Source organism: Pseudorca crassidens, chromosome X (genome assembly GCF_039906515.1).
Source record: "Pseudorca crassidens isolate mPseCra1 chromosome X, mPseCra1.hap1, whole genome shotgun sequence".
In the NCBI taxonomy this organism is placed as follows: domain Eukaryota; kingdom Metazoa; phylum Chordata; class Mammalia; order Artiodactyla; family Delphinidae; genus Pseudorca; species Pseudorca crassidens.
In genome coordinates this window covers 117,724,483-117,745,638 of record NC_090317.1, presented here as the reverse complement: position 1 = coordinate 117,745,638, position 21,156 = coordinate 117,724,483, and the positions used below count along the sequence as shown (strand labels likewise).

The 21,156-nt window shown below is 42.6% G+C and overlaps 1 protein-coding gene across 3 annotated transcripts in view; it reads left to right on the top strand.

Annotated features, from left to right (window-relative positions):
* Nucleotides 1-21,156, top strand: part of PDHA1 (pyruvate dehydrogenase E1 subunit alpha 1) — a 32,833-nt gene that overhangs the window by 782 nt on the left and 10,895 nt on the right. The window contains exon 2 of one of the 3 annotated variants that reach the window (XM_067723095.1): nucleotides 6,270-6,347. The exons of 1 other annotated variant lie outside the window; for it this stretch is intronic. In XM_067723095.1, the coding sequence (XP_067579196.1) occupies nucleotides 6,339-6,347 (9 nt within the window). In that variant the 5' untranslated portion in view covers nucleotides 6,270-6,338. Of the gene's footprint in view, nucleotides 1-6,269; nucleotides 6,348-9,985; nucleotides 10,146-21,156 lie in introns of those variants that run through there. One more of the 3 variants, XM_067723094.1, reaches the window with a different exon arrangement.

Genomic DNA, 21,156 nt, shown 5'->3' with positions numbered 1-21,156 from the left:
CTGCATCTTTATTCCTGCCCTGCAACTAGGTTCATCAGTACCATTTTTTAAAATTTAGATTCCATATATATGCGTTAGCATATAGTATTTGTTTTTCTCTTTCTGACTTACTTCACTCTGTATGACAGACTCTAGGTCCATCCACCTCACTACAAATAACTCAATTTCGTTTCTTTTTATGGCTAATATTGCCTTGTATATATGTGCGTCTTCTTTTTCCATTCATCTGTTGATGGACACTTAGGTTGCTTCCGTGTCCTGACTATTGTAAATAGTGCTGCAGTGAACATTGTGGTACATGACTCTTTTTGAATTATGGTTTTCTCAGGATATATCTCAGGGGTTGCTGGGTCGTATGGTAGTTCTATTTTTAGTTTTTTAAGGAATCTCCATACTGTTCCCCATAGTGGCTGTATCAATTTACATTCCCACCAACAGTGCAAAAGGGTTCCCTTTTCTCCACACCCTCTCCAGCACTTATTGTTTGTAGACTTTTTGATGATGACCATTCTGACCGGTGTGAGGTGATGCCTCCTTGTAGTTTTGATTTGCGTTTCTCTAATAATTAGTGATGCTGAGCATCTTTTCATGTGCCTCTTGGCCACCTGTACGTCTTCCTTGGTGAAATGTCTACTTAGGTCTTCCGCCCATTTTTTAACTGGATTGTTTGTTTTTTTGATATTGAGCTCCGTGAGCTGTTTGTATATTTTGGAGATTAATCCTTTGTCTGTTGTTTCATTTGCAAATATTTTCTCCTATTCTGAGGGTTGTCTTTTGGTCTTGTTTATGGTTTCCTTTGCTGTGCAAAAGCAAAGGGAAGCCCTCTATGAGTTTTTTATAGTGTTTGGTCTTACATTTAAGTGTGTAATCCATTTGGAGTTTACCTTTGTGTATGATGTTAGGTAATGTTCTAATTTCATTCTTTTACAATGCCAGCTTTTTATAACAAATAGTTTTAAACACACTCTTTAAAATCCTGAAATGCAATTCATAGATAATAATAGTACCTAACTACACAAATAATTTGTAGACTTTTTAAAAGACTATAATATAACGCAGAAATAAAAGCAAAGTAATGTGTTACAAACTAAGATGTATGCTTGGACGACTACATTAGAGCCACAGTGAAGTGGTTGGATGCTTGCACCTGAACGTAGAATCACTGTGACTATGGCAGCTGCGGGTGTAGACTGAAGTGGGGTGTTAAATCACTCACTTGAATACCAGTAGCAGCATTGCCACTGGCGATACGAGTTTTCTGTAGTTGTAAACAAGTCTTGAAAAACCTGGAACAAAACACATTATTGACACAGTCTTTCCTCAGTTTACTAACTAAATATCTATGTATTACTGGAAGATTCATTCAAAAGCTGTTTTTTATTTCTCTGTAGAATGGAGGTAGGATCTAGTTCCAGATATTATATACAGGTCTTAGATGCAGGATTTCACCTACATAAATGTCCAGAGGAACGTTTGAAAGTCATGTGAGAAATAGAAAATGTTTCCATCGCACAGGGTGTCGGGAATCTAGGTTCAAGGGTATTCCCCCCCATCATTGTGACAACAGACCCCCAGCCGCAGAAGTGTCCATTGTAAGCCATAGGGAACAGCTCGGCTCCCACTGAGAATCACTTTGAAGGGAGGAGCAAAGGCAAGAGAGGAGAGACTAAGGAAGGCACATCTAGGCTCAGGATGGGCCAAGGACCATAGCCATGTGGCAGATGCAGCGACCTGGGGGCCCACTTGGGCAAGGGCGCGCAGTGCTCTGTTGGCAGTGTGCCAGGGAAACGGCATTCACTTTTTGTCCAAGTCTCACTTTTTAGCCCCTCTGCCACCACCCTTGGAGTCAACAAAATATTTAAACATCTGGAAATCCTTTTTAAAAATAGATATAATGTTCTCTTTGGGCCCCAGGGGGATTCCTGAAAATGGATTTAACGCTTCCTAAGGGGCAAAGAGTATTATGAATCACATCCCTGAAATGTTTGCATATTGTTGGACCCAGCAATTTCACCTCGAGAAATTTGTCCTAAAAGAAATACTAATAGTTTGGATGAGGTGATAGCTACAAATATACTCAAGCATAGTTTATGATTGTAAAACTGGAAAGCCATCTAATTGTGCAACAATGACGGATTAGTGGAATAAATTATAGCTGCAGTGGAATATTAGGAATTACAAGTCAGGTTGTTAAAAATACTTACTCGCCCGTGGGCAGGGGTTACAAACTATTAGGTACCTTCTGACCTCGTTCCTATAAATTCTGTAAATGTGTAAGTGTGTAGCAAAAGTATATTGCTTGGGGGTGATATACTGACACTAACAGCCCTTTGTGTGGCTTGTATGGTTGTAGAATATTTTTGTTTTTTTTGTTTTTGATTTATCTGTAGTTTCCAGAATTTCTATGTGGAACACCTTTCTTTTGTAATAAGAAAAATGCTAGTTATAAAATGATGAGAAACTACTTTAAGAAAGAATCCTATTATAGCTATTTGGTAAGGTCCCTAATTGCCCCTCCCTTGTGTGTGGTAAATCCCGATTTTCGTTTCTTAAAGGTTGGCAAGTTTCTTAAGATTGGCAAGCTTTATCGATGGTTAAGCCAGTTGTGCAGACAGTTGGTGAGGCCTGGTGGATTTTTTTAAAATTAATTTTTATTATTGGAGTATAGTTGATTTACAATGTTGGGTGAGTTTCTGCTCTACAGCATAGTGAATCAGTTATACATATATCCACTCGTTTTTTAGATTATTTTCCCATATAGGCCATTACAGAGTATTGAGTAGTTCTGTGCTGTACAGTAGGTTCTTAATAGTTATCTATTTTATATATGGTAGCGTGTGTATGTCGATCTCAGTCTCCCAATTTATCCCCCCCTTCCCCCCTTGATAACCATAAGTTTGTTTTCTACATCTGTGACTCTATTTCTGTTTTGTAAATAGGTTCATTTGTACCATGGTTCTAGATTCCACATATAGGCGATATCATATGCTATTTGTCTTTCTCTGTCTGACTTACTTCACTCAGTATGACAATCTCTAGGTCCATCCATGTGGCTGCAAATGGCATTATTTCGTTCTTTTTTTTTTTGCGGTACGCAGGCCTCTCACTGCTGTGGCCTCTCCCGTTGCGGAGCACAGGCTCCAGGCGCACAGCCCCAGCGGCCATGGCTCCCGGGCCCAGCCGCTCCGCGGCACGTGGGATCTTCCCGCACCGGGGCACGAACCCGTGTCCCCTGCGTCGGCAGGCGGACTCCCAACCACTGTGCCACCAGGGAAGCCTCGTGGCCTCTCCCTTTTTTATGGTTGAGAAATATTCCATTGTGTATATGTACCACATCTTCTTTATCCATTCTTCTGTCGATGGACATTTAGGTTGCTTCCGTGTCCTGGCTATTGTAAATTGTACTACAGTGAACATAGGGGTGCATGTATCTTTTCGAATTATGGTTTTCTCTGGGTATATGCCCTAGAGTGGGATTGCTGGATCATATGGTAGCGCTAGTTTTAGATTTTTAAGGAACCTCCGTACTGTTCTCCATAGTGGCTGCACCAATTTACATTCCCACCAACAGTGTAGCAGGGTACCCTTTTCTCCACACCCTCTCCACCATTTATTGTTTGTAGATTTTTTAATGATGGCCATTCTGACCGGTGTGAGGTGATGCCTCCTTGTAGTTTTGATTTGCATTTCTCTAATAATAAGTGGTGTTGAGCATCTTTCCATGTGCCCCTTGGCCATCTGTATGTCTTCTTTGGAGAAGTGTCTATTTACATGTTCTACCCATTTTTTTTTTAAAGATTTTTTTGATGAGGACCATTTTTAAAGTCTTAATTCAGTTTGTTACAATATTGCTTCTGTTTTATGTTTTTGTTTTTTTGGCTGCAAGGCATGTGGGCTCTTAGCTCCCTGACCAGGCATCAGACCCCTCACCCCCTGCATTGGAAGGCGAAGTCTTAACCACTGGACCGCCAGGGAAGTCCCCCGCCCACTTTTTGTTTGGGTTGTTTGTTTGTTTTTTTAAATTTGAGGTGCATGAGCTGTTTGTATTTTGGAGATTAATCCCTTGTCAGTTGCTTCATTTGCAAATATTTTCTCCCATTCTGTGGGTTGTTTTTTCATTTTGTTTATGGTTTCCTTTGCTGTACAAAAGCTTTTAAGTTTAATTAGATCTCATTTGAGGCCTGGTGGATTTTCATGAGTGGAGAACCTGACCCAGAAAGAAGCTTTGAGCTGCAGGATGAGTTCAAAGGCCGCTGAGCACCCCGATCACACCTGCCATTGGACATCTGCCTTTGTTTAGCCGCGTTGTTCAATTAATGACCTTTGGCTAAGTACTACACTGACAGAGGTTCTTTCTGTTTATGTAGTAGCTCTTGTTGGTGGCCCTAAACAGTAGTTAACTATTGACTATAAAGATAGCAGTCACCTCTTAAACCTGCTGAGTACCCAACCAAATTCTAGTAATAGTGCCTGTTATGGGTCAGGCACTGTTGCGAGTGCTTGACAAATACGAATAAGCTTCATAACAGCCCAATGAGATGAATATTGTCATTCCGTTCTTTTTAAAGATGAGCATGTCCAGGCACTGAGAGATTAGGCAACTTGCCCCAGGTCACACAGCTAGTAAGTGGTTGAGTCAGGATTTGAGACCAGATAGATTCCAGAGTCCAGATGCTATGCTGCCTCTCCACAAGCCTATTATTAGGTTTCCAAAGGCTGCTTCCGTTTGGAAATCAGCCACAGAAAATGACTGACAATAACTTAAGGCCACAGTAATCAGCCACGGTCTGCATGATGGGAGAACAAGGCCAGACTTAGAAGAATGTGCCCTGTGATGCAGTCTGTGGTTTAGTGAAAGCCAACCCAGGGCGACGCAACCACAGATGGAAGAAAAGGTTTGCCCTGCTCTTGTCAGGCCATGCAGAATAGATCAAAGGCAGCACCACAGTTGAACTGCAGATCTGGTGGTCCCAGCATTTCATGCTGAAATTCTCTTCACCTTGAGCACACCCACATTTCAGTAGGGAAGAGTTTAGAATCCTTTTTTTTTTTACATTTCTACATTGGCTATTAGAACGAAATGATCATACCTACCATTATTCACACATCTTACCATGTTTCAGGAAACCCATGCTTCCAAGAAAACACTCTGGCGCCTCTTTTAATGAATTTCCCTTGGGGTCCTGTCATGGGTAGGTACATCTTATCTTCCATATGTACAAAATGCAAAGCTAAAGTTAAAATCCTTCTTTGGCTTCTCACTGTTCTTAGGACGAATGTCTAAATCCTCAGTGAGCCTAAAGCAGGATGATCTACTGTCAATCTTGTTTCCATTTCTCAAAAGCACCTTTGACCTGGGAGTGCGCCGGGCATGCCCTCTTCCTGCCTCAGCTCAGCTGGTTACTCAGTGCAGCTCGGTTAGCAGATCACATCTGAAAGGCTTTTCCTCAGCCTTTCCCGATCACCCCCAGTCCTCCATAACACTCTTTATAATGCAGATGTGCACTATGTGTGTAATTTATCCATTCAATATCCATCCCCTTCTCCCCCAGACCCTAACTCCATGACAGCCATCATGTCCCTGTCACCTACAACTCCAGTGTCTGCTTTACAGGTGTTCAATATGTATTGTGAAATGAACGAGTATTCATAAATGTTTGCAATTGCCTGACATAAGCAAGCCCTTCTGTAGCTTCTATGCCCTGTAGCAAATACCAAAAGGTGAAACGTGGGTTTTCTTAAAACAGCTAGAGAGAATTGTTCGACATGTAATCCCTGATGTCTGGCATCTATACTGCTCTTTTTGTAAGGAGTAGAGGGAAGAGTCCAAGGAACCCCTGTTCAGGCACCACCAGGTTAAACAATGATCAGCTCATGGGCCATCTTGTTTCCGCCAGTGTGGCCACCACTGTCACTGGTTTATTTTAAAGCTACTCCCAAGCATCATATCATCTCGACTGTAAAAACTTGAGTGTGTATCTGTGACTCTTTATAAAATTACTTTAATGACATTTGCATGCCTAAGCAATTCTTTAATATCATTACATCCAGTCAGTGTTGAAATTGTCCAAGTTGTCTGATAAACTGTTTTTTTCCAGTTGCTTTTTCTGGAATGCATCCGGGATCCACAGGTGGCATTTGGCTGATAAGTCTCTAAGTCTCGTAACATGTGACAATTCCTGCATCCACTTATTTTTTCTTTTATCTTGCCATTTAAAGACACTAGGCCATCTCTTCCGTAATACTTCTTGCCTTTTTTGATTTTACAGATTCCATCCTGTAAGCTGGTAGGAAGCCTGAAGGCTTGATGGGATTCCAGTGTGATAGGAGGCAAGAACATGCCTCAGGTGAGGAGGCACCTGAGCGTCTCTTGGGGCAGGAGCGTGGGCTGCTGGTTGACCAGATGTTCTCAATTTGATCCTACTTTATAAAGTTCCCCAATGGCTAGATCCATCATCTCCTTGAGGGTTGGAAGATGGGGATATTAAAACTCTAGGATTCCTTGTTAATTAGTGAAAACTTTTCAATAAAGCACTTTCCGGGGGTGGGGGTGGGGAAGGATGGGGAGAAGGGATTGTCAGGGAGTTTGGGATTGACATGCACACACTGCTCTATTTAAAATGGATAACCAGTGGGCCTACTATATAGCACAGGGGACGCTGCTCAATGTTATGTGGCAGCCTGGATGGGAGGGGAGTTTGGGGGAGAATGGATACATGCATATGTATGGCCGAGTCCCTTTGCTGTGCATCTGAAACTATCACAACATTGTTAATCGGCTATACTCCAATATAAACTAAAAAGTTAAAAAAAAAAAAACTTTCCCCTATCAGCTATTGGTTTACCTTGAAATTCAGTCTGTATAGGAGAGGGAGGATAAATCCTCAATTCTTTCCCTTTACCAGTTTTCAGAGTAATTACTATTGGGTGGCTCTTTGCTTCTAGGTCTTTCCAGTGGAGACAGTTAGGATGTATATTTTTTAAGGGGAAAATAGTCATGAGTTTATACTGTTATTTCCAATTCAAAATCAGTACCACTAAGCTTCTTTTGCTTTCATTTTATATTTGTGTCTCTTTTGTCTCATGTTGAAAATCTTCGTTCCTAATGACGTCAACATAATTATATATTCATTTTATCTGTGTGTGTGTGTGTGTGTGTGTGTGTGTGTGGGGTCTCCAATAACAATGACACTGATAAAACAATTTAAGCCTTTTTTGGGCAGTTCTTTTTTGCTGGCTTTATTACTGTGTTGTTCAGGTCATTCCCTGGGGGGTTAGGTCCACAACTTCGTATATGGTTAAATTCATTTGTTGCATTTTGTCTCCATTTGTATTCCATTTTGTGTTATGGTTATGGAAAACATTTCTGTGGCTCGGAAGTCAGAAGAGCCCCTAGCCATAATCCTTCCAACAGGGAATTCCCTGGTGGTCTAGCGGTTAGGACTCTGCGCTTTCACTGCTGAGGGCCTGGATTCGATCCCTGTTCAGGGAACTAAGATTCCACAAGCCACGCAGCACGGCCAAAAAAATAAAAAAATAATCCTTCCCACAGCATGGAGCCTAGCACATCAAAAACACTCAAATATTCATTGACTTTTATGACCTGTATATATGATTTTTCTAAGTCATCCACTGGGGCGATGGCTCCCACCAAGAAAGCCCAAGGCATGGTAAGGACCATGGTTTGCTCTAAAGTTCAGCTTGATTGAGAGTTTTTAGGGTGCTTTGTAAAGGAAAGGTCAAAAGGCATATTTCAAGATCCCTAATCTAAATCCTCCGGCTTCACCCAGAGAAGCCGGTCATAAACTGGCCAGGCCGGAGTGCTGGAGAGAAGAGTCCCTCATCTCGTTTTACCCAAGCTCTGAAACCCTCCTCTCTTCTTTTCCTTCTTTTTTTTTTTTTACATTATTATAGAGACTGTCAAAGTTTATTTTCCTTTAAGAAATGAAATGGATCTTTTTTTATTGAGGTATAATTGACATATTATATTAGTTATAGGTGTACAACATAATGATTCAATATTTGTAGATATTGTGAAATTATCACAATAAGTCTAGTTAACATCCATGACTATACATAATTACACATTTTTTGTCGTGATAACAACTTTTTAAGAGATCTATTCTCTTAGCAACTTTCACATATGCTCTATATTACATCCCCATGACATTTATTTTATAATGAGGAAAAAATTAATCAATAGTCAACCTAAGAAAGAAATGGAAAATTTCATTTGAGCCAACCTGAGGATTATAATCTGGGAGACAGCCTCTCAGAGAGCTCAGAACTGTTCTGAAGAGGTTAGGGGGCAGGGAGGCCAGTATGTCTGTGATTTTAGAGAAGGGGTACGTGCAGTCAAACACACATCTTGGTAGAAGGTTACTGATGTTCATGAGGGAAGAGAGGTCTTAGTTAATGGTTTTAGTGCTTTTCCAAGTATGGGAAGATGCAAGAAACTGGGTTCATAAAATTTTCTCCTGAAAATATCTAACTACCTGAGGGCCAGTTCTGCCAGTTTTCCCAGAGCACAAAAATGCCTCATCTTGTTCTTCACCATGAATTCCTTTTAGGGTATATTTTAGGTCAGTGACTGCAGCGGCTCACAACTTGATTCTTGTAGAACTGGATGGTGGGCAACATTCTTTATTTTACAAACCCTTCCCTTTCGGTCTTAATTTAGACCAAGGTTTGGGAGGCATTTCGTGACCAATTTGGCCCACAACACTAGGAATGCTCATTCCCAGGTAAGGCCAGGATTTCATTGATAGGACTCTCCATGTGCTGTTAGTGGATTAGGCCCTGTTGACAGTAGCCCAAAGCCTCTGGACCGCCTGTCTTACTGGTCTGTTATGGTTCAGGAAACGGTTCCCTCTTGTTGCTTCTTCCCATAGCTAGAGTTACGCTATTACCATCATTGATCTTAAGAGAACTATATATCAATATTTGGTGAATCATTTCAAGTCACTTAGTCATTGTTATTTTTATCACAGGCTCAGTCACACATCTGGTAATGCAAGAAACAATCATTTTGTAAAATAGGCAGGATATAAACAATATAGCTAGTGACATTAATAAGGTTATATGTAAGTATTTAAGCTAAGAACTTCCATTAGCTGTGGCCCCGTATCTCCCCAGGTCATGTGACCTGGTCTGTTCTGTACCCGTCGCTATCTTTAAGGGAAATGATACATTGGCATTGTACATAAAATTCACCAAAGATGTATGCACATCCAAGGTGAGTGGTGGGTCATCGTGATCCCTTACAGGATTGAGAAAGGAATGTTATCTTCAAAGGGGTTACATGGCTGGCGCTAGAAAAAGAACAATTCATGTTTATGGTTGAGCAGGTATTTCTGCCATTAGGGAGTTCAGGTTAATGCATAAATGCAGATGCACAATGCACACGAGAGGGGAGGCAGGAGGCCCAAACGGGCAGAGTAAAAACAGTTTGTTTACATTTTTCTTGTCTTGCCTTAAAATATGAATTTTATTTCATCAAATCCTAGCTCACAGCAGATAGGGAAGACTTACAACTGTCACATGATCTCTAAAAGAAAAGTTAGCGGCAGAACCATTTATAGAAACCAGGTGTTCTGTCTTTCGGCCTCCCCCAGGGATATTAATCTTCACCATCTTGTGTATTGAGCAAAGGCTTCAAAGTTGCGGCACCGGCAGGGCTGGACGCTCAGTAGGATTGGCCTTGCACGATCGTGCGTGGCTCAGCTGGGGTGCAAAATCCAAGCAGGTCCTTTTCCCGCGGGGCCTGGAGGTGTGGCCTCACTTTCCCACGCAGGCACCCTCAGGTCTCCGGCGCCTCACCTGCCGGCTGCTTGCTGACGGAAAGATCCCTCAGCCTCGCCCTCTGGCTCTGACACCCAATGGGCGGCCGCGGGCCTCAGGTGGGCGGGGCACGCCCTGGGAGCCGTTCTGGTTGGCCCGCGGCCCGGCGAGGCGCGTGACGTTTCCGTCGCGTCGTGCTGGCGTGAAGTGGTAGCGTCCGCTCCGAGAACCTGAAGGAGACTTGGAGGAACCTGGGCCGCGCTGCTTGGGCCGTTGGGAGTCGCCGCTGCCGCCACTGCCCGCACTCCATGAGGAAGATGCTCGCCGCCGTCTCCCGCGTGTTGTTGGGCGTCGCCCAGAAGCCGGTGAGGTGGCGTGAGCGACCCGGGGTGGGGCGCGAGTGGGCCCGAGGCCGGAGGACGCCAGAGGGCAGGACGAGCGGGCTGAGTGGGCCGGGCGGGCCGGGCCTTGTGGAGCCGCGGGCCTTTGTCCTGCGTCCTCGTCGTGCGCTCCGCTCCTGGCCGCGAGGGGAGCGGTGGCTCGGCCCTCGGGCGCCGACTGAGGGAGGGGGAGCTTTACAAGGTCCGTGTGGAGGTCGGGCGCGGCTCCCGGTGCCGGCCTGGTCGGTGCGCTCTGGAAGGGCCCGTTCGTTTACCTCAGAGAAGGGGGCTTTGGGATTCCTCGAGTCTCGAGTTGACCGCCTCTTCCCAGCCCACTCATTTTAAATCTTCCTCTTGACCGGGAACCCGGAGACAGAGTGGCTCCATTCACACTTCAGTTTCACCAGTTACTAGCCCTGTGACCTTGAGTAAGGGGTTTTTGTTTTTTCTTAAAGATCCCCGTGCTCAGTTTCCTCATCTCTAACATGGAGATGAGAGTACTTACCCGTGGGGTTGTTTTTTTTTTTTTTTTTAAATGAGGATGAGAGACGGTGAGGCTTAAACGAGTGACAAATATGTAAACCTTTCCCGGTAGCACCTGGTACATAGTAGGTGCTACCTGTGTTGAACATTGTTATTATCATTTAGGATTTCTGTTGCCTTATTGATTCTCTGTATGGAAGTTCTGTCCATTGATGTGAGTGGGGTGTTAAAGGCTCCTACCAGTACTGTATTCCGGTCAATTTCTCCCTTTATGTCTGTTAGTATTTGTTTTATGTATTTGGGTGCTCCTGTATTAGGTTCATATATGTTGACGGGTGTAAAATCATTATATAGTGTTCTTTATCTTTCTTTATGCTATTTGTTTTAAAGTCTATTTTGTCTGATATGAGTATTGCAACCCCTGCTTTCTTGTCATTTCCGTTTGCATTCCCTCACTTTCAATCTTTGTGTGTCCTTTGTCCTAAAGTGGGTGTCTTGTAGGCAGCATATTTTAGGCTCTTGGTTTTTTTTTAATCCAGTCTGCCACTCTGTGTCTTTTGATTGGAGCATTACTGACATTTAAGATAATTATTGATATGTATGTATTCATTGCCATTTTAAACCTTGTTTTCCAGTTTATTCTATGTTTCCTCTTTGTTCCTTTCTTTTTGTGGTTTGAGGATTTCCTTTTATTTTATGCTTGTGTTTTCTTTCTGGTTTTTGTGAATCTATGTATGTTTTTGACTTGCAGTTGCCCTGTTTTTCAAGTATGTGAACCCCTTCCTGTATCTGTTTGCTTTAGACTGGTAGTCATATAGGCTCAAATGCATTCTAAAAAAACAAATGTACATTTTGTCACTCTCCTTCCCCACATCTTATGATTTTGATGTCTTTTTTTTTTTTTTTTTTTTGCGGTACGCGGGCCTCTCACTGCTGTGGCCTCTCCCGTTGCGGAGCACAGGCTCCGGACGCGCAGGCTCAGCGGCCATGGCTCACGGGCCCAGCCGCTCCGCGGTATGTGAGATCTTCCCGGACCGGGGCACGAACCCGTGTCCCCTGCATCGGCAGGCGGACTCTCAACCACTGCGCCACCAGGGAAGCCCCCCCCCCCCCTTTTTTTTTTTGCGGTACGCGGGCCTCTCACTGTTGTGGCCTCTCCCGTTGCGGAGCACAGGCTCCGGACGCGCAGGCTCAGCGGCCATGGCTCAGGGGCCCAGCCGCTCCGCGGCATGTGGGATCTTCCCGGACCGGGGCACGAACCCGTGTCCCCAGCATCGGCAGGCGGACTCTCAACCACTGCGCCACCAGGGAAGCCCTTTATGTCCTTTTGATTACATCTTCATGTTTATTCTTCTGCTGTTCCTTGTGTTTATCATCACTTTCACAAATAGGTTTTTTTGTTTTTGTTTTGATCTGTATAGTGGCTAATTTAAGTGATTTACTTTCCAATTGTGACTTCCTCCTTCCTATATCTTCTTTTCTATATAGAGAAGAACTTGGAGTATTTCTTTTAGGGTAGCTTTAGTACTGCTGAATTCTTTTAGTTTTTGCGTGTCTGAGAAATTCTTTATTTCTTCTCCTATTCTAAATGATCTTGCTGGGTAGCGTATTCTAGGTTGCAGATGTTTCCCTTTCAAGGCTTGAATATATTTTGCCACTCCCTTCTGGCCTGCAGCATTTCTGTAGAGAAATCAGCCGATAGCCTTATGGGGATTCCCTTGTAACTAACCCGTTGTTTTTCACTTGCTGCCTTTAAAATCCTCTCTTTAACTTTTGCCATTTTATTATAATGAAATGTCTTGGTGTAGGTCTGTTTGGTTCATCTTGTTGGGACCCTCTGTGCTTCCTGTATCTGGATATCTGCTTCCTTCTTTAGGCTTGGGAAGTTTTCAGTCATAATTTCTTCAAGTACATTTTCAGTCCCCTTTTCTCTTTCTTCTCCTTCTGGAATCCCTATTATGCGTAGATTGGCACACTTTATATTATCCCATAGGTCTCTTATATTGCTCTCATTTTTTTTCACTTGCCTTTCTGTCTGCTGTTTTGATTGGGTAATTTCCACTATTCTACTTTCGAGGTCACTTATTCTTCCTTCTGCATTATTCATTCTGCTGTTCATTGCCTTTAGCTCAGCTTTCGTCTCAGCAAATGAAGTTTCTAATTTTTCTTGGCTCCTCTTTCTAGTTTCTAGTTTCTTTTTACAGTACTCTGCATTTCTGTCGATAGCCTTTCTTAAGTCCTTCAGTATTTTCATTATCTCCGTTTTGAACTTGGTATCTACTAGACTGAAACCCTAGTTTCATTGTTTGTTCCTTCAGGGGAATTTTCTTGGTCTTTTAACTGAGAGTAGTTCCTCTGCTTCTTCATTTTGCTTATATTTTTTTTACTCTCTGAATTTAGGAGAAACAGTTATCTACTGTAGTCTTGGAGGGCTACTTAAATGCAGGTGCCTCCCTGCGTAGTTTGTGTGGGTTGAATATTTTTTTGGCATGAGGGCTGTTTTTGGTTTGGATTCTTGCCGTCTCTTTCCTCTGCGTGTGCTGGTCGTTATCCCCTTGATAGGGGATGTGCAGGTGCGTGGCCCGCGTGTGCTCCCGGGGAGGGTGGGGGCAGTGGTGGGTGCCCAGTCACGGGACCCTTGGCAGCTGCAGTGGTCTGCATCCGCCTCTGGAGTCCGAGATGGCAGTGGCGGCTCGAGTCCGCCCCCCGGAGCTCGTGTAGGTGGTGCCCTGCTGCCTGAGAGTGCGCGCACGGAGAAAGAAGCTCCTATGGCGGTCCCACCTCTCTCTTCGTGCACCCCCCAACAATGGCCCCTTGCCTTTCTGAAGGGCCCAAGCTTCTTCCCGTATTCCCTCAGTTATAGTGCACCACACTCCAGCCCCCTCAGGCTGTCGTCTCCACGTAGCCAACTCCAGTCCTCTCCCTGGGTCTGACCTCCGAAGCCCAAACCTCAGCACGCAGCCCTTGCCCAGCCCAGTGGAGGAGCTTCTCAAGCTGGGGAGTGCAAGGTCGTGGTACCAACCGTCTGTGTAGGTCTCTCTCCGCTTTGCTTTCCGCAGACCAGTTGCTGCACGCTCCTCCGAGGTTCCGAAGCTCCACCTCTGTCCTGGGTGATATCTCTACCAGTGAGGGGACTTCTCAGGGTGTGGAAACCTTTTCTTTTTCACAGCTCCCTCCCAGGGGCGCAGGTCCCGTCCTGATTGCCTTCTCTCTTTTTTTTTCTTTTTTCTTTTGTCCTGCCCAGTTATGTGGAGATTTTCTTGCCCTCTTGGGTGTCTGAGGTCTTCTGGCAGAGCTCAGTAGATGTTCTGTGAGAACCGTTCCACACGTAGATGTATTTTTGGTGTATTGATACTTGTGGGAGAAGGTGAGCTCCACGTCCTACTCCTCCACCATCTTGATCCAAATCTCCCTCACACTTCTTTTTTTTTGTTTTGTTTTGTTTTATTTTTATTTATTATATTTGTTTATTACTTTTGGCTGCGTTGGGTCTTCGTTGCTGCGTGTGGGCTTTCTCCAGTTGCAGCGAGCGGGGGCTACTCTTCGTTGTGGTGCGCGGGCTTCTCACTGCGGTGGCTTCTCTTGTTGCGGAGCACGGGCTCTAGGCGCACGGGCTTCAGTAGTTGTGGCACACGGGCTCAGTAGTTGTGGCTCGTGGGCTCTAGAGCACAGGCTCAGTAGTTGTGGCGCATGGGCTTAGTTTCTCGTGGCATGTGGGATCTTCCCGGGCCAGGGCTCGAACCCGTGTCCCCTGCACTGGCAGGCAGATTCCTAACCACTGTACCACCGGGGAAGCCCCGAAGCTCAGGTTCTTGATGTCTCATCGCAGAAAGAAGTCAGTGAGAGACAAAGTGATAGGTAAGAAGTGGATTTATTTAGAGAGAAACAGACTCCACAGAGTGTGGGCCATCTCAGAAGGTGAGAAAGGCCCCCCCCCAACTTCTGATACGACTTTTAGCTTAACTTTCGCTTAATGTGGCTCCTTTCACCCATTGTATCAGTGAATCTTACTATTTTTGAGATTCATAGTAATGAAATGGGAGAAAGTATCGAAGTAGCTTTCTGACAGTCAAAATCTTTGACCTTACCTTCTTGCTCTTTATTATGTAGAACTGTCATTGTTTCTTGTTAGGAATTTAGGATGGAGAAAGAGAATTTTTCCTTTTCTTGGTTACTGTTGCTTGCCTGGTTTGGTCGTTAGTTTTCAGTCTCCAAAATGCAGTTTCTGTAGTTGTATCTGGAGATTTATTTTTCAAGACAAGATATATATATTTCTAGCCCCCCAAAACCATTTAACTGTCAAAAATAACATATCCATTTCATGATTGCCGAACATAACGTTTTGTTTGTCACCTCATACTTCTCAACTTTTCTTCTTCCCAAATTTCTCAATTTTTTTCACTTATTCTTAGATGTATTGGACTCTCTCAATCTCTAACTTAACTGAAGCATTTGTCTCTAGCAGTTCAACTTTTTTTCTCCAGCAATGTCATGGTTTTTGTTGGCTTTATTGGATAATGGTATATTGATGGGTGAAGAGATCACTAGATAATAGCTTTCTGCCTGTTGGCTTGTACACTTAGCAGATCAACCTTACCCCTTCTCACCAAGATCAAGACCATTGCTACAGGTTGGATGGTAAGGTAACACACTGTATGAACATATCAAAAGTACTTTTTGTGGGGTCTGAAGAATGCTCTTCAAGTCTGCATGAGAAGAAGTCATATTGGTTTACGTATGCGTGACGTGGCAGAATGTGGCTAAAGTAGTACAGTCCTCCTAACTGATTAAATGTTTGTGGTCTAACCTGGACCTTAGCCATCACACAGAGTACTATTGCTGTGAGCAGAGTGAAAAGGAAACATTTCTGGCAGCTTTTTACCCGCGCCCCTTCCCCCCACCAAACAGTGACAGCCACCTGAACATCAACAAGGGAGCACTGGGGATTTCCATGGCGGTTCAATGATTAAGATTCTGCGCTTCCAATGCAGGGGGCGCCGGTTTGATCCCTGGTTGGGGAACTAAGATCCCACATGCTGTGCGGCGTGGCCAAAAAAAAAAAAAGGGAGCACTGGGATTCTTCGGCGGCCGTGCGGGTTTGAGGAGGCAGCTCGTGGGGGTGAGGTGCTTAAGGTGAGGTGACACAGACCTTGGAGCCAGATTTGCTGGGTTTGTACCCCAGCCCCAACAGTTAAGTGCTCTATGGTTTGGGCAACTCAGGTAGCATGAATCTCATCAGCACCGAGAGAAAAGCTTCACTGAAAACTCATTGCAGGTCCCACCCCCTCAACTCAGATGGCAACAGTGCAGTCAGAGGCCTGCCCCTCTAAGCCTCAGAATAGGAATTCTGTAGCAATAGGAATTGAGGTTAAAACACAGATGCCACCAATCTGCATACCAAATGGCATGAGTCAATGACACCAGCTCCGAGATCTGTTTTGAGCCCAAGCAATGGTCCAAGTTGCACATAGGTCACCTTGCTTGATCTAACAACAGATCAACCTCAGAGGCATTTTTATCAGAATTTCACCCACTGAAAAAACAGCTGGCTAATCTGGTTTTTTCCCAGTAATAAATGAGAAGCTTTTATTTTATTTTTTTAAAATTTTGAATTTTATTTATTTTTTTATACAGCAGGTTCTTAATTAGTCATCAGTTTTATACACATCAGTGTATACCTGTGAATCCCAATCACCCAATTCATCACACCACCATCCCCACCCCACCGCGGCTTTCCCCCCTTGGTGTCCATACGTTTGTTCTCTACATCTGTGTCTCAACTTCTGCCCTGCAAACCGGTTCATCTGTACCATTTTTCTAGGTTCCACATACATGTGTTAATATACGATACTTGTTTTTCTCTTTCTGACTTACTTCACTCTGTATGACAGTCTCTAGATCCATCCACGTCTCAACAAATGACCCAATTTCATTCCTTTTTATGGCTGAGTAATACTCCGTTGTATATATGTATCACAACTTCTTTATCCATTCGTCTGTTGATGGGCATTTAGGTTGCTTCCATGTCCTGGCTATTGTAAATAGTGCTGCAATGAACACTGGGGTGCATGTGTGTTTCAGAATTATGGTTTCCTCTGGGTATATGCCCAGTACTGGGATTGCTGGATCATATGGTAATTCTATTTTGAGTTTTTTTTTTTTTTGCGGTACGCGGGCCTCTCACTGTTGTGGCCTCTCCCGTTGCGGAGCACAGGCTCCGGACGCACAGGCTCAGCGGCCATGGCTCACGGGCCCAGCCGCTCCGCGGCATGTGGGATCTTCCCAGACCAGGGCACGAACCTGCGTCCCCTGCATCGGCAGGCACACTCTCAACCACTACACCACCAGGGAAGCCCTATTTTTAGTTTTTTAAGGATCCTGCATACTTTTCTCCATAGTGGCTGTATCAATTTACATTCCCACCAACAGTGCAAGAGAGTTCCCTTTTCTGCACACCCTCTCCAGCATTTGTTGTTTGTAGATTTTCTGATGATGCCCATTCTAACTGGTGTGAGGTGATACCTCATTGTAGTTCTGATTTGCCTTTCTCTAATAATTAGTGAGGTTGAGCAGCTTTTCATGTGCTTCTTGGCCATGTGTATGTCTTCTTTGGAAAAATGTCTATTTAGGTCTTCTGTCCATTTTTGGGTTGGGTTGTTTGTTTCTTTAATATTGAGCTGCATGAGCTTTTTATATATTTTGGAGATTAATCCTTTGTTGATTCATTTGCAAATATTTTCTCCCATTCTGCGGGTTGTCTTTTCATCTTGTTTGTGGTTTCCTTTGCTGTGCAAAAGCTTTGAAGTTTCATTAGGTTCCATTTGTTTATTTTTGTTTTTATTTCCATTACTCTAGGAGGTGGATCAAAAACGATCTTGCTGTGATTTATGTCAGAGAGTGTTCTTCCTATGTTTTCCTCTAAGAGTTTTATAGTGTCCAGTCTTACATTTAGGTCTCTAATCCATTTTGAGTTTTTTTTTTTGTTTATGGTGTTAGGGAGTGTTCTGATTTCATTCTTTTACATGTAGGAGTCCAGTTTTCCCAGCACCACTTATTGAAGAGACTATCTTTTCTCCATTGTATATCCTTGCCTCCTTTGTTGTAGATTAATTGACCATAGGTGTGTGGGTTTATCTCTGGGCTTTCTATCTTGTTTCATTGATCTCTGTTTCTGTTTTTGTGCCAGTACCATATTGTCTTGATTACTGTAGCTTTGTAGTATAGTCTGAAGTCAGGGAGTCTGATTCCGCCAGCTCCGTTTTTTTCCCTCAAGACTGCTTTGGCTATTTGGGGTCTTTAGTGTCTCCATACAAATTTTAAGTTTTTTGTTCTAGCTCTTAAAACATGCCATTGGTAATTTGATAGGGATTGCATTGAATCTGTAGATTGCTTTGGGTAGTATAGTCATTTTCACAATATTGATTCTTCCAATCCAAGAACATGGTATATCTCTCCATCTGTTGGTGTCATTTTTAATTTCTTTCATCAGTGTCTTATAATTTTCTGCATACAGGTCTTTTGTCTGCCTAGGTAGGTTTATTCTTAGGTATTTTCGTCCTTTTGTTGCAGTGGTAAATGGGAGTGTTTCCTTAATTTCTCTTTCATATTTTTCATCATTAGTGTATAGGAATGCAAGAGATTGCTGTGCATTAATTTTGTATCCTGCTACTTTACCAGATTCATTGATTAGCTCTAGTAGTTTTCTGGTAGCATCTTTAGGATTCTCTATGTATAGTATCATGTCATCTGCAGACAGTGACAGTTTTACTTCTTCTTTTCCAATTTGTATTTGTTTTCTTTCTTTTTCTTTTCTGATTGCTGTGGCTAGGACTTCCAAAACTATGTTGAATAATGGTGGTGAGAGTGGACATCCTTGTCTTGTTCCTGATCTTAGAGGAAATGCTTTCAGTTTTTCACCACTGAGAATGATGTTTGCTGTGCGTTTGTCATATATGGCCTTTATTATGTTGAGGTAGGTTCCCTCTATGCCTACTTTCTGGAGAGTTTTTTTTTTGTTTGTTTGTTTGTTTTTTTGCTGTGTATGATCCTTTTAATGTGTTGTTGGATCCTATTTGCTAGTATTTTGTTGAGGATCTTTGCATCTATATTCATCAGTGATATTGGTCAGTAATTTTCTTTTTTTGTAGTATCCCTGTCTGGTTTTGGTATCAGGGTGATGGTGGCCTCATAAAATGAGTTTGGGAGTGTTCCTTCCTCGGCAATGTTTTCGAAGAGTTTGAGAAGGATGGGTGTTAGCTCTTCTCTGAATGTTTGATAGAATTCACCTGTAAAGCCATCTGGTCCTGGACTTTTGTTTGTTGGAAGATTTTTAATCACAGTTTCAATTTCATTACTTGTGATTGGTCTGTTCATATTTTCTATTCCTTCCTGGTTCAGTCTTGGAAGGTTATACCTTTCTAAGAATTTGTCCATTTTTTCCAGGTTGTCCATTTTATTGGCGTAGAGTTGCTTGTAGTAGTCTCTTAGGATGCTTTGTATTTCTGCAGTGTCTGTTGTAACTTCTCGTTTTTCATTTCTAATTTTATTGATTTGAGTCCTCTCCCTCTTTTTCTTGATGAGTCTGGCTAATGGTTTATCAGTGTTGTTTATCTTCTCAAAGAACCAGCTTTTAGTTTTATTGATCTTTGCAATTGTTTTCTTTGTTTCTATTTTATTTATTTCTGCTCTGATCTTTATGATTTCTTTCCTTCTGCTAACTTTGGGTTTTGTTTGTTCCTCTTTCTCTAGTTCCTATAGGTGTACGGTTAGATTGTTTATTTGAGATTTTTTCTTGTTTCTTGAGGTAGGCTTGTATAGCTATAAACTTCCCTTTTAGAAATGCTTTTGCTGCATCCCATAGGTTTTGGATCACCGTGTTTTTCATTGTCATTTGTCTCTAGGTATTTTTTGATTTCCTGTTTGATTTCTTCAGTGATCTCTTGGTTTTTTAGTAACGTCTTGTTTAGCCTCCATGTGTTTGTGTTTCTTACGTTTTTTTCCCTGGAATTCATTTCTAGTCTCATAGTGTTGTGGTCAGAAAAGATGCTTGATATGATTTCAGTTTTCTTAAATCTGCTGAGGCTGGACTTGTGACCCAAGATGTGATCTGTCCTGGAGAATGTTCCTTGCGCACTTGAGAAGAAAGTGTAATCTGCTATTTTTGGATGGAATGTCCTATAAATATCAATTAAATCTATCTGGTGTATTGTGTCATTTAAAGCTTCTGTTTCCTTATTTATTTTCATTTTGGATGATCTGTCCATTGGTGTGAGGTGTTAAAGTCCCCCACTGTTGTGTTCCTGTCGATTTCCTCTTTTATAGCTGTTAGCAGTTGCCTTATGTATTGAGGTGCTCCTATGTTGGGTGCATGTATATTTATAATTGTTATATATTTTTCTTGGATTGATCCCTTGATCATTATGTAGTGTCCTTCCTTGTCTCTTGTAATATTATTTTAAAGTCTATTTTGTCTGATATGAGAATTGCTACTCCAGCTTTCTTTTGGTTTCCATTTGCATGGAATATCTTTTTCCATCCTGTCACTTTCAGTCTGTATGTGTCCCTAGGTGTGAAGTGAGTCTCTTGTAGCCAGCATATATATGGGTCTTGTTTTTGTATCCATTCAGCAAGCCTGTGTCTCTTGGTGGGAGCATTTAATCCATTCACGTTTAAGGTAATTATCGATATATATGTTCCTATGACCATTTTCTTAATTGTTTTGGGTTTGTTTTTGTAGGTCCTTTTCTCCCCGTGTGTTTCCCACTTAGAGAAGTTCCTTTAGCATGTGTTGTAGAGCTTGTTTGGTGGTGCTGAATTCTCTTAGCTTTTGCTTGTCTGTAAAGCTTTTGATTTCTCCACCGAATCTGAATGAGATCCGTGCTGGGTAGAGTAATCTTGGTTGTAGGTTCTTCCCTTTCATCACTTTAAATATGTCATTGCACTCCTTCTGGCTTGTAGAGCTTCTGCTGAGAAATCAGCTGTTAACCTTATGGGAGTTCCCTTGTATGTTATTTGTTGTTTTTCCCTTGCTGCTTTCAGTAATTTTTCTTTGTCTTTAATTTTTGCCAATTTGATTACTATGTGTCTCGGCGTGTTTCTCCTTGGGTTTATCCTGTATGGGACTGTCTGCGATTCCTGGACTTGGATGGCTATTTCCTTTCCCATGTTAGGGAAGTTTTCAACTATAATCTCTTCAAATATTTTCTCTGGTTCTTTCTCTCTCTTCTCCTTCTGGGACCCTTATAATGTGAATGTTGTCATGTTTCATGTTGTCCCAGAGGTCTCTTAGGCTGTCTTCATTTCTTTTCGTTCTTTTTTCTTTAGTCTGTTCCGCAGCCGTGAATTCCACCATTCTGTCTTCCAGGTCACTTATCCGTTCTTCTGCCTCAGTTATTCTGCTATTGATTCTTTCTAGTGTTGTCTTCATTTCAGTTATTGTATTGTTTATCTCTGTTTGTTTGTTCTGTAATACTTCTAGGTCTTTGTTAAACATTTCTTGCATCTTCTCTATGTT